We start from the raw sequence: 13,034 nt of genomic DNA, 5'->3' as shown, positions 1-13,034 counted from the left end.
GATTGTGCTGTTTAATCAGCTTCTTGACATGCCACACCTGTCAGGGGGATGGACTGTCTTGGCAAAGGAGAAATGCTCACTAACAGGCATGTCAACAGATTTGGGCACAGAATTGGAGAGAAAAGCTTTTTGTGCTCATGGTAAATGTCGGGATCTTTCATTTCAGCTCGTGAAACATGGGAGCAACACTGCACACATTGCGCTTATATTTTTGCTCAGTATAGACAAGAAACACTCAACTGGAACTGAAGAAGCTGGAAACTAAAGCTTCCCCCATTTGATTCTGGGTGAAGGCACATCAGACTGCACTGCACTGGATTCTAACCCAAGTCATCAATAATGTAGATTCTGGAGAAAGAATACAAACTAAATACCTGACAGGCCTGCCACAATTCATCTGCAAAGTGGTTGATTTCTGAGAGGAGGTGACAGACGAGTGAAGACTTTAACAAGCTGCATCTGCCCAGATGGATCAGACAGTCTGCCAAGGCCTCCTGCATCTGAAACTAAATGATAAGTGATTTAATATTATGTCAAGGAGGGAGAGAATGGAATTTGATACAATAACATACAACACCCCCTGGAATGCGTGACCAGAGATACGATTATGTCCCACTGCCTGGGATGAAGCATAAGAAAGCGGCAATTATTCATTAAAATAAAATACAAAAGCTGAGAACATAATCAAGGCTCCCTCATGTTTTCACTAGTAAACGTCAGATCGGAACAGATTTCATTTGTGATATTTTGACGATTCTCCACTATAACACGGTCTTTCTATGCCTGATGCAAAAGAAACAGACCCATGCCTGCATTTTGCCTAGAATTAATTACAGCACTGCTTCCCGCGGGGTTATATCTAAGCAATCGACTGACATGGTTCAGTTTGTTCACAATGCCGCCGCTCAACTCATTACTAAATCAAACTCATCCAAATGACCAGTTTTCACTTGGTTGCCTTTGTGAGCGGCGAGAGAGAGAGAGAGAGAGTTGACTGTCCAATAAATACAGCATCACACAGCAGTAACTTCAACGGTTTAAGCAGGGCGACAGTATCTGTGCTCTTCCCCATTCGCAGCCTGACAAATTCTTAAAATGTACAAGTTACAGGTCCAGCGCTATCAATTTCAAAACACCAGCTTTCATTTGTGCAGGGGGATGAGTGTTCAGTGCGGCTCTCTTTTTGGTGTCACTCTCAGACCCAGTTACAATCCCAGCTAGTATTGGGACAAAAGGTGAGTTTTTAAGTTGTTGAACAAAATATTATATACTCAAAACATTTAAAATAAAAAACAAATGAAATCTACACTTATGAATAGAAATCAGCCAAAAATAAACCATTTACCAGCATTCAACGCGTTTAGAAAAAACAAAAGATGACTGGCTTCGACTACCACAGGCAAAATACATCCTGGCCTATATTATAAGCAATCTTTTTAGTACCAGTTCCTAATCATATCCATTTATGAAGAGCATAATATAATCTAGAACTCAAGATATAAGTGGAGACTTTTATAACAGAAGTTGTTGCAAAGGCCAGAGCCTAGTTTTACTTTGAGGAATAGAATATCTTTCCACTTCTAGTAAAGCAAACCTTATTAAACATGCCATCGAAACAATACTATTGCCGACAAGGCATGACTGAGATTCTCTTAGATACACAGCCTACTAAGCCTACTGAAGACCAGGAAACTTGAAATTAAATGAGATGAGGTGGCCAGGAGGCAGATTGTGCATTTGCTTTTTACAAAATTAAATCTGATGTAAATAACCTATAATTGAAACCTACAAACCAATACTGGTCTGCTGATCACATCTAATCACAATCTCCCTTTTGGGTTGATTAGTACCATCTCCCGAGGCTTTGTTAAAAAAAAAAAAGATTATGACAAAGACAATAAGCATGCAACTCTGCTCCTCTACTCCAAACTGGAACTTTTTGTACTACGTGAGTGAGACTTATAGACTCTTTTTGACTCCAATGCTTAGTGTTTGTGTCAAATGTTGAAAAGGACCATCTGTAGAGCATGTGTGCCACATCGTCCATTTTCAAGAAGTGGCATTGTTGTATATTGGTTTTTGTAAGCCTGGATGTTCCTGAAATTCAGCAAGGGGAACATACTTGAAGAGACATCTGAAAAATCGTATTTAAATATCAAAACATTATATAATACAATTCTCCTGTGCAATTTGCACTTTCAAGATGTCCATTACTTCCCATTTTAGTGGCATTTTTTTTTTTTTTTTTTTTTTTCTTCAGCACATCAGGACGCATTTCGAGTCGTTCTGATTTCTAGGAGGGATTGGAATCAGGGCTTTTTGCACCATGAGAAAATTGAGGTTTCCCCCACTGTTCAGAGTAGCTAATGCAGCCCTCATGCAGACCTGACAACAACAAGGTGCAATCAAAATCAAGAAAGCACAGCCGCCGAGTGCCACGCCAGGTCAAGGTTTCGACTGGTCAAGGTAGGCATTGTGAACCTCTGTAAGCTGAGCAATTAAAAGACTCCATCTGAAAGCATTAGGTTTCGTTGTCTCTCCTAAGCATTTCGGTCCTAATCTCTCATTTGTGCAGATTGTCTCCATTTGCTTGAATTGAAATTGAAAGCATCTGCTAATATCTTTACCAGTAAGACAAATACAAATACACATTCAAATGTTTATCCCAACTATTCCAAACACTACAATATGCATCTAGGCTATATGAACACATTTTCGGTAATGCTGTGCAGAATCTTTAAGAAATGGCTTCTACATACAAAGCCCAACTCCTACAATGGAAAATATATTTCTTCCTCATTTTCCATTCAAGCCTTTTATTATAAATTCTGTCTTGTCCTTTCTATAACAATAGCTCTCGATTACAGCTGGAAGGTTCATTATGTCCCATCTCAGAAAAAGGCAACAACACAAAAGAGAACTGGTGATACCTCTGCATATTATAAAATTTTAAAATTGGGGAGATACAATGTACAATGTGAAGTGACCTCCGTTGATAAACTCAAACAAGCCACGAATACAAATTGTGACATTTTACCTAATTTAATTCCCATTATGAGCTTGAGGAAAGACTACTTTTACAGTTCTGCTCACAGGTGGCCTAATAGGTCTGTGCAAAATGCAGTTTCTAGAGTTCAGCAGATAAAGACATGGATATTTTCAATGATATGCAGTGCTTTCCTCTAGCATAATTTTTAGCTGAAAGTCACTACAGTCACTTTGTAAAATCTGACCTGGTTAACAAAGACAATTCTGAACAATCTGGACTAAATACTCATTAACTGTGGTTAACTACAGCCACTTAACAAATATTCAAATACTGATACATTTTAAAAGTGTGTCTAGAGGAATTGATTTAAAAGACTAAGTTGTGTGTGTATATAGGCATACATTTATGCATGGAAGAGACATGGCAAACATTACTTAATAGCAACACACCAGTGAAAGTTGAGAAGTGGTTATATTTCTATCAGACAATAATTGTTAGAAAAAGTGAGTGAGATAGTGCTGCTATTGAACTAATACTCAGAATATGCCACTGAATTTGGATGACTGAATTGTGTAGAGTCTACTGGGGCAGTGGGTTCAGATGCCATTTCCCCTGGGGTCTGCAAAGAGTGGGCAGGAGAGGAAAACACCTAATTTGCTGTAAACAATGTGGAAGAAGTATATGGGACTGTATATAGCAGGATACTGAGGCTGGCATATTCTACTGATTTTTTGGGGGGATTCTGTCTGCCTCTCTCGCTTTACAAGGCACTCCCTTATGACACTGCCTAACCCGTCCTTCATCTGCACTTCTACTAACAGGGGAAGAGCAGCCCATGAAGGCCCTGAGAAATACCACATTCACCGCCATTTTTGACCGATTTCCAGGAAGTAAACAGCTCCAAGTAGTGCACCCTTCTGCGATCGATTGGTCGGCCCTAGTTCATTGGTGTAGCCAACCTTGTGAGTTGCTATACAACAGAGAAAAGAGGGGAAAAAAGCCTCCCTGTTCCATAATTCTTTAAACCCATGAAGCAGCAATCTGAAAGGCGCAGAATCTCTTAAACAAACCAGTCAGTCAGTCAGTCAGTCAGTCAGTTTATCTGCAACATACATTAAACCCACCACATCTATTTATCTTCATTTGATAAGGGGCAGCATGCCCTTCACAACACAACCGTGACAGCATTTATTTAACACCCTGGATATGAAAATTATTGCCCACACTTTAAAAACTAATAAGGGAAGATACCAAGACCATAACAGGCCGAGGGAAAAAAATCCAGCGTTCGCATTTTAAATCCCCGAGTACAAAGCGCAAGGCCATCCATTTCCTGCTTCAGCACCTCCGCGAATCCAGGTGCAAATCAATCACAGAGACATAAAGTGCCGTGAAAAAAATCGAAAGTTGGGAAATGTGTAATTATCATTGCTGAATTGAAAGTAAACCCCATATAAGGGAGGAAGGTCTGTAGAGTCACCTTCAGTACTGTAAACACACCTGGGAGTGTGAGACTGTAGAACAGCAAACAAGTTATGAGTGCAGAGTTTATAAATTTTACTAAAAAGTTTAAACATTTAAAAAGAAATGTACATATAAATATAAAAGAAAACATCACTGCCCCTTTGAAGCACAAATCTCTGAAACTTGAGGATGGGTATAGCTAATCCTTGAGAACACTGAAAACTTCCACCCAAAAAAAATCTATGGAGACCTTTGATTGGAACCATGTTGTGGTAGTCCTGTAAAAATGCTTTTTAAAGACCTTCTCAAACTGGAAATTAACAGGCTCATACATAAATTATGAATAACCTTTTCGTCACTAGGAGGCTGTCATTTTTCTGGAGTGCAAAGGATAAATGGTGACATGGCTAGAATAATTGAAATGCACTGAGCTGGAAAAGGCCATTGACTTTGCAGCACTGAGGCAACCCCTACATGAAGAAGTAAGTTAAATCTGATAGAGAAGATGGAATGAAGGATGAAGCCATAGCTTTGGAAGCATGCCAGTATGATACAAATCTACAGCTCTACAAAAATAAAGAAATACATAAAATTCCAATTAAAACTAATAAATGTAAACAATCCCACAGATCAGTAGTAGCTGTGATACTACCTATTCATTGTACACTGAATAGCACTGGGTGAAATATTGAATCTGGGGAAAAAGGAACCGGAAAGGCTCCTTGTGATTTATTAAATCAAAGCAATGGTGCGGACAAGAACATCTATTTGAATATATCTTGGTACAGGAAAAATAATCTTTAAATCGTGTGATAGCATAATTAGAACTTTTAGAACTAGGATAAGGATTCTGGAAGCGATCTCGTAACAATTTATTTTGGTTGCACTTTTCTGATGTTTTATTTATTCACATACTTCCTCCTTGTCATTGTATATTTAATATAATAATACTGTTGAAGAGAAGTTATTTTGGAGATTTCATTTATTTTCTTACGTCTTATGCAATTTGATGGTGGTAACAATGTGATATCAAAATCTAGAACATGTAGGCTAACTTTTGAGGCACTGTTTTTCGTCATTTGCTTTTTAGAAAAATACGTTTCAGTGGTATAAAATAGATTTAAAAAATAATAATAACCACTTGCAGCTCCAAGCATTATGGTTATGGTGCATTAGTTATCTGCCCAAACAAAGCGCTGCCAGAGGTAAGGAACGCTGACATGCTGCAAAGACTTTCTAATAACGGGATTTTGACATTGATCGCGATGTACAGCACACTGCTTTGCACTACATCAATTTTCTTGTTGTTGTCGTCAAAACATTGATAACCAACAGGAAAACAAGTTAACAAGCTTTGTTTCTGCGTTAAGCGATAGAGCACCTTTAATTTTAAACCATGTTAAAAGGGATTATTCTGAAAATCTGATTACAGTAAAATCTCTATTAATCTCCCGGGGTACTACGTCTGCAAATCACAAACATGGGATTTTTGGAAAGTGAGGGATTCTCATTTTGAGTCTCATAATGTTCTTATTGGAGTGAGTAAAACAAGCGCAAGTCTTTGAAAGTTTCCCAAACATTCTTAAGAAAACGTCTTTCCAAACATCCTCTACCCAACCCTCTGTAAAGTATTATAAAATATATATTTTACTTTTTTGAAACATTTGGGATGCGTGTTAATGGATACATATTGTGATATAGGTGCTCATGCTTTTTAACAGCAAAATACAATTTTGCTGTCCAGCGTAACATCTGTCATACAAAAATGGCCAAGAGCTAAGTTTAGGCAGAAGGGAGAAGAAACAGCTGCTCACTTTTATGAACACGGTAACCATGGCTGCCGGTCCTTGCTAATGTTACCCTGACAAAATTCACAATAGACTCTGAAAACTATAAAATCCTGACAAAGCCTTAGCTACCCACTCAGCAAGACAATCCCTGTGCTCATTAAAGATCCCAGAAGAGTGCTTGAATGGTTAAGGGTGCTAAACGTATCCTTGCTAAATTCAGACTCGGTCAATGGGGTATTGCTAAAATTCCTCTACACTGATAACTGGCTAAGCAGCATGTTGATTTACCTCATTGCAGTGTAATGAGTTGCTGGAGCTAAATAGTCTCTGCTCAGGTGGGAGCTACACTTATCTCTCAAGATAAAAGGTGCCACTTCAATAATCTTCCATTACTTCCAACTCTTAGAAACTTTTCTGGACAAGATGCGTGACACGTAGAAGATCTGGTGCCATAAAGATGCTCTCAAATTGACCTACAGATTGTGGCTTAATCCATAATAATTAGAAATGGAGGGTAATTACACACCAGTGGATTATTCAAGACATTACCTGCACAGCTTTAGTCCATACAAAAACTAGTCTGCCCTAAAAAAAACTTAAAAACTGGTTCTACAACACAAATGTCACCAAACACTTCCTAACTTTTGCAGTGTGTCTTCACATTTGTGCACTCCAGCTGTTTGAAGCGGTGCTAATAATGCAGGGGGGGTTTCCATCTGGTTTCCAAGAGGAGGCTATTTAAAATAAAACAACCATCAACTAAACCCAATAATAGGGGGATTGCACACTTAATTGAATGTTTTTGGATGCTTTCTACTATGAAACAGCGCCAAGTGTAAAATGCTACGTTCCAATTACTAAAACAGAAGGGCATTCCACAGTCAGACTAATAAGCGCCTACATTATTACACACTGTTGCTAGTGGTATCTTTACAGATTTCCCCTAGATTTTGATTGTTTCTCCAAGTCTGTGAAATTAATCAAGTCTACACTGCATATAACACACAGTGACCGGAGAAAGACTGCAAGAGAGAACAGGAGTCAACATCTAAAGGTGCAAGAGTGAAATGTCGAACTGCGTTATCAGATGGTGACCTCACACACTGTAAGAGGCCGGCTCTGACCCCCGCCCCCGAGTCTTCGCCGGGCACTTGATAGGGATCTGAAAAGCACGTTTGATAGGATCTCACTGCTTTGTTGCTTTTCTTCTTTCATCAGACATTTTCCACAGAAATGTCTTAAATGCCTTCCAAAAGGGCACACAAATACATTCCAACATTTTTTTACAGAAATGTTTGCCAAAGAGCTGAAGAGCTGTTCAATCTTGTATGTGCATCTCTTCTGAAATCCAATATTATATTAATATTACTGCCAATCATCCGAATGTGCCTGTATGTATTTGTGGTTTTATTTTTTCCATAGAAGCTCTTAGTTTTGCACCAAATTACAAATTGTATTCTGACTTGCTGCTTCTTTTCATTTACACTTGCTTCTAATTAGTATATATTACCAGTAAAAATTAAATTGTATATAAAAGGCATTGAATTTTCAATTTTTTCCCTTTTTATCCCAAGAAAGATGTTTCATTGATACTATCCAAGAGACTATTAAATCTTTGGGGGGCAACATAAAAAAAAGCAATGCCCTTCCACTTAAGAAGACTCTTACCATGTTCAGCTCAGCATTGTTCAATATCAGACTTGTAAACTGTTTCAGGAGGTCGTCCACTTTCTTCACGTACAGTGTGCAATCTGGCTTCCACAGACTCCGCTGCTCCAACACACTGGCAACAACCTGGGCCGCCTCGGGAAGAAACGAGATGGGCAGGAGCAACGTCTGGTCGGTGCAGTAGGACACCATACAGGACAGCAGGCTGCACACCGAGTCCGCTATGATGGCGTCGTCTCCGGCGACGGTGGCTCCATGTCCCACTTCTTTGATTTTTCTTAGAGCCAGCAAATCTCGTAAAAACCGCACGTGGAGAATGATAGTCTTCTCCGTTTTGCGTTGAGAGTTCAAATCGGAGAACGGCAAGCCTCTTCCTAAAGACGGATGGATCGAGGCCGCCTCACTGAGGTCTTGACTCTGCAGCAAACTGGTTGTGTTGCTCCCCGTGTCACAGCCAGAATCACCCTCCCCGTGAAGGACAGTATTTGGAGAAGCCCTGGGGTCTTCAGCAAGGATTTCGGGAGAGCCGCCGGCTGTAATGTAAAAGGGTCACAAAAAGGATAATTCAAATATTGAAAGAAAATGACTGTCTGGAAAGGGGTTGAAAGATTTAAACCGATAGATACTGCAATGGCTGAACCAAGATCGGTTTCTACAATACTTCGCCTATCCAGTTTAGACTGGATGTGGCAGAGACAGGTAGGCCTATATGATGATCACTGGTAGCCAGTAGTAAAAAGTAATAGACACATGCATGTTCTTATATGTTCCTTTTAAAGAAAAACAATCAAAAAACAATAAATAAATAAGAAATATACTGAAGTCATGTACTTGGAAAACAGTTCAATTAACATTCAAGTAACGGGTCACCAAGTGTAAAGCACTAGTTTACCATTACTTAAATTAATGTGTATATAAATCTAAAAATAAGAAGAAGGGGGGATTCATAGACCTCTCATCCAAATCTCTCCATGGCAGAATTTTTTCTCATATACAATGTAATTGAGAGGAAAAAAAAAAAAATCTATTTAAAAAATGTCTGCAGTGCTCAGGAAGGTATTATACTGGGTCGGTATGCCCTTGAATACAAAGCACAATAACTGTTAAATTACCTGTGTAGCACTATATTCAATACGCGTGACTGGTCACTCCCCATAAATCCTTTGCATCATACAGTCCAAGAAGCAAATTAAAATATGCAGTCTTTTAAATATAATTTTAATCCATCTTGTTTATACTAGCTTACAAGGACAAAGATCTTCATAATGAAAACATAAACCACATTTATCTTCCGAATTATTGATTGAAATGGATTACCATGCACTAAGAAACTGCACACAATGTGCTCCGTGTTATATAAGGAACTGGGAATTGGTACAATATTTATTTTTTGCCCCAAATCAACCTTAAATCAGTGAGAATGTACTACTAAATCACCTGTCATCACAACCTACAGCTCCTTCAATCATGTCCTACTTTACAGATCACATCCTGATATATTTCCCCAACACAATCCAATACTTCAAGCATTCTTATGTGTGTCACACTAGATGCAACAAAACTCTTTAGGTCGCTAGCGATGAAGATTTAAGAATAAAATATACATTTGGAATGAACCAGAGAAATCCCTGGAAAGCCAATGCTAGGTTTTAACAAGGATATACAGCTCTGGAACAAATGAAGAGACTAGTCCAAGTTCAGAAATCAATGTTAATTGGTCTCTTAATTTTTTCCAGAGCTGTATACAGTGAGGGAAAAAAGTATTTGATCCCCTGCTGATTTTGTACGTTTGCCCACTGACAAAGAAATGATCAGTTTATAATTTTAATGGTAGGTGTATTTTAACAGTGAGAGACAGAATAAAAACAAAAATTCCAGAAAAACGCATTTCAAAAAAGTTATAAATTGATTTGCATATTAATGAGGGAAATAAGTATTTGACCCCTTCGACTTAGTACTTGGTGGCAAAACCCTTGTTGGCAATCACAGAGGTCAGACGTTTCTTGTAGTTGGCCACCAGGTTTGCACACATCTCAGGAGGGATTTTGTCCCACTCCTCTTTGCAGATCCTCTCCAAGTCATTAAGGTTTCGAGGCTGACGTTTGGCAACTCGAACCTTCAGCTCCCTCCACAGATTTTCTATGGGATTAAGGTCTGTAGACTGGCTAGGCCACTCCAGGACCTTAATGTGCTTCTTCTTAAGCCACTCCTTTGTTGCCTTGGCTGTGTGTTTTGGGTCATTGTCATGCTGGAATACCCATCCACGACCCATTTTCAATGCCCTGGCTGAGGGAAGGAGGTTCTCACCCAAGATTTGACGGTACATGGCCCTGTCCATCGTCCCTTTGATGCGGTTGTCCTGTCCTGTCCCCCAAAGCATAATGTTTCCACCTCCATGTTTGATGGTGGGGATGGTGTTCTTGGGGTCATTCCTCCTCATGTGCTTTCTTGAGCAGGGGGACCTTGCGGGCGCTGCAGGATTTCAGTCCTTCACGGCGTAGTGTGTTACCAATTGTTTTCTTGGTGACTATGGTCCCAGCTGCCTTGAGATCATTAACAAGATCCTCCCGTGTAGTTCTGGGCTGATTCCTCACCGTTCTCATGATCATTGAAACTCCACGAGGTGAGATCTTGCATGGAGCCCCAGACCGAGGGAGACTGACAGTTATTTCGCACCAACTGTTGTCACCTTCTCACCAAGCTGCTTGGCGATGGTCTTGTAGCCCATTCCAGCCTTGTGTAGGTCTACAATCTTGTCCCTGACATCCTTGGACAGCTCTTTGGTCTTGGCCATGGTGGAGAGTTTGGAATCTGATTGATTGATTGCTTCTGTGGACAGGTGTCTTTTATACAGGTAACGAGCTGAGATTAGGAGCTCTCCCTTTAAGAGAGTGCTCCTAATCTCAGCTCGTTACCTGTATAAAAGACACCTGGGAGCCAGAAATCTTGCAGATTGATAGGGGATCAAATACTTATTTCCCTCATTAACATGCAAATCAATTTATAACTTTTTTTAAATGCGTTTTTCACTGTTAAAATACACCTACCATTAAAATTATAGACTGATCACTTCTTTGTCAGTGGGCAAACGTACAAAATCAGCAGGGGATCAAATTATTTTTTCCCTCACTGTATATATATATTTTTTTTAATTTAGATAATTTAGAAAGTCTATGATTGCAGTAAACACTTTGTTGAAAGTTGCACAATGGCCTACTGAAGTTGTATTCTAGCTTGAATAACAAAGGGAACATGCTACCGTATTCCTAAGGCAACAGTCATCTATAATGTTTATACTCATTAAAGCAGCTTCTCCAAATGATACATTATTTGACTTATGAGGAACCTTTCACTAAATGACAAATATCAGGAATCCTTGGCAAGTCATCATTATTAGTTGCTTTTTAATTCAGAAATAAACCACTTTTTCCAAAGTAATTGCAAAGCTGCAACTCTATTCTGGTATTAACTTTCCATAAATTATTTGACTAGAACCAGGCCTGAAGTCCATGACTTCCGAATTAAAAGGGTTGAACATGAACTGTATATATTGGTAAATATATTGGTCCAAATTACCTTTATGAAGGTTTCCATTTCGGATTAATTCACGGATTGTCCCCGTGAGTTTGACAGAGCCAATGCACTCAGGGGATTAAGGCATGGAGGGTGGCAAGGTTCAAAACCAAACAAACACTTTGAATTTGTGTCGTTGGGCGAACTAGGATGATCCTGGGAGGGTACCGAACCATTTAGATGTGATGCTGAGGAACAGAAACAAGCACAAGGGAAAGGAGAGCACAAATCCCCTCCACCACACACCCTTTTCTTCCCTTTTTAGCACCATGACCTGTACATGACCTACTTTGAGTCCTGGTGGGGGGGGGGGGTCATGATGATTTTGTTTACTTGTTTCTCTCTTATGAGCATGCACTGGACACAAAAAAAATGCATTGCATCCCCCAATTAAGCATTAAAGCCAACAGCCGAGAGAAACCTACTTGCTGCATTGCTCTTGGGTTTGCAGCCCACCCTGTGCAGCAGCAGCAGCTCCTGTCTCAGTCGCAGCACCTCGTCCTGCAGGTGCTCGGCTCTGGCCCTCCAGCTCTGCCTGCCACTGAGACGGACATGCAAGTCCTGCGCGGCCTGCCTGCCACTGCTGCCAGCGGGTCTATTAGCAATGACAGCCAGAGCCAAGGCCAGCCGGGCCGTGCGCAGGTACCAGGTTAGCACGCTGTCTTCCTCTGAAATTAAATGCATAAATAAAAGTATGTTAACATCATGCAGCAGAGATCGGTTTCATAAAAGAGCACATGAAAGCACCCGCACAATAAAACTCCTGAGATCAAGAGAGGAGACTGCACAACCCGGAAGTGACTCGCCCGATCGTCTTTATTTATTCTGAAACGATTCCCACCATTAACATCCTCGACTGATAAACACGGTGATAAAACAGGCTCATCCCCAGATAGTAGAGTAAATTAATAGTAATTAAACAGGCATGTTATAATGACATTCTGGCATACATTATATCTTGTGTAAATCGTCACAGATTGCAGACTCAAATCAATGAAAAACACGGTCTGTACGCACGTTGTTGTCCGCCGCTTCCCTCCAGATCGCCGTCATCTGTGTCTGATCCGCTGGATGTGTCCATCGCATCCACTACAGATGATTGTGTTATTCAAATCCTCTGCTTCTTACAACATTTATTTTAACAAGTAAACTCCATCTTGTGTAAAACATAACTCTGGCGTTGGGTATCCAGCGCGGCCGCGGTCAAAGCCCTGCGCACTGATTGGTCAGAATTGTGTTGCCTGGTTGGTTGATTGCTGTTTGTTTTTTATATGTTTATTTGGTTGTTTTTTACGTAACATGTCCAGGTTATTTAATTCGATTTAATTATGCATCATCTGAATACATGGATACATATATGAATTGCACAGGATAAAACCATGAATATGTCACGCACTCAGTGGCGATTCTAGAGTCAGTTGGGGCCCTAAGCAAAAATTCCCAGGGGCCCCCTCCAACCAGCCTTCATCACAATTACGCTATGTTATAAATAACCTCTGGGGCCCCCTAACAATCAGTTGCCTGCCTTGCCTGTTCAAGCTGTACTTCAT

At 40.0% G+C, this 13,034-nt stretch overlaps 1 protein-coding gene across 1 annotated transcript; it reads right to left on the bottom strand.

Annotated features, from left to right (window-relative positions):
- Positions 1-296: 296 nt before the first annotated feature.
- mei4 (meiosis-specific, MEI4 homolog (S. cerevisiae)) lies at positions 297-12,646 on the bottom strand. Its single transcript, XM_066714794.1, has 4 exons — positions 12,502-12,646; positions 11,910-12,152; positions 7,912-8,444; positions 297-506 (listed from the first exon to the last, which is right to left on the bottom strand). Exons 1-4 carry the CDS (start codon positions 12,563-12,565, stop codon positions 321-323), a joined length of 1,026 nt encoding a protein of 341 aa, XP_066570891.1. The 5' UTR covers positions 12,566-12,646; the 3' UTR covers positions 297-320.
- Between the last annotated feature and the right edge of the window lie 388 nt (positions 12,647-13,034).

This window comes from Amia ocellicauda, chromosome 1 (genome assembly GCF_036373705.1).
Source record: "Amia ocellicauda isolate fAmiCal2 chromosome 1, fAmiCal2.hap1, whole genome shotgun sequence".
Lineage (NCBI taxonomy): Eukaryota > Metazoa > Chordata > Actinopteri > Amiiformes > Amiidae > Amia > Amia ocellicauda.
The sequence above is the reverse complement of the archived record's forward strand: the minus strand, read 5'-3'. Positions and strand labels throughout refer to the sequence as shown.

Excerpts from the sequence above, each read along its gene's own strand:
- mei4 (XM_066714794.1), bottom strand. The coding sequence starts at position 12,565 with ATGGACACATCCAGCGGATCAGACACAGATGACGGCGATCTGGAGGGA. Across the intron at positions 12,153-12,501 it reads GGGAAGCGGCGGACAACAAC|AGGAAGACAGCGTGCTAACC; the intron begins GTGCGTACAGAC and ends ATTTAATTTCAG. Across the intron at positions 507-7,911 it reads ACAATGCTGAGCTGAACATG|TTTCAGATGCAGGAGGCCTT; the intron begins GTAAGAGTCTTC and ends CTTATCATTTAG.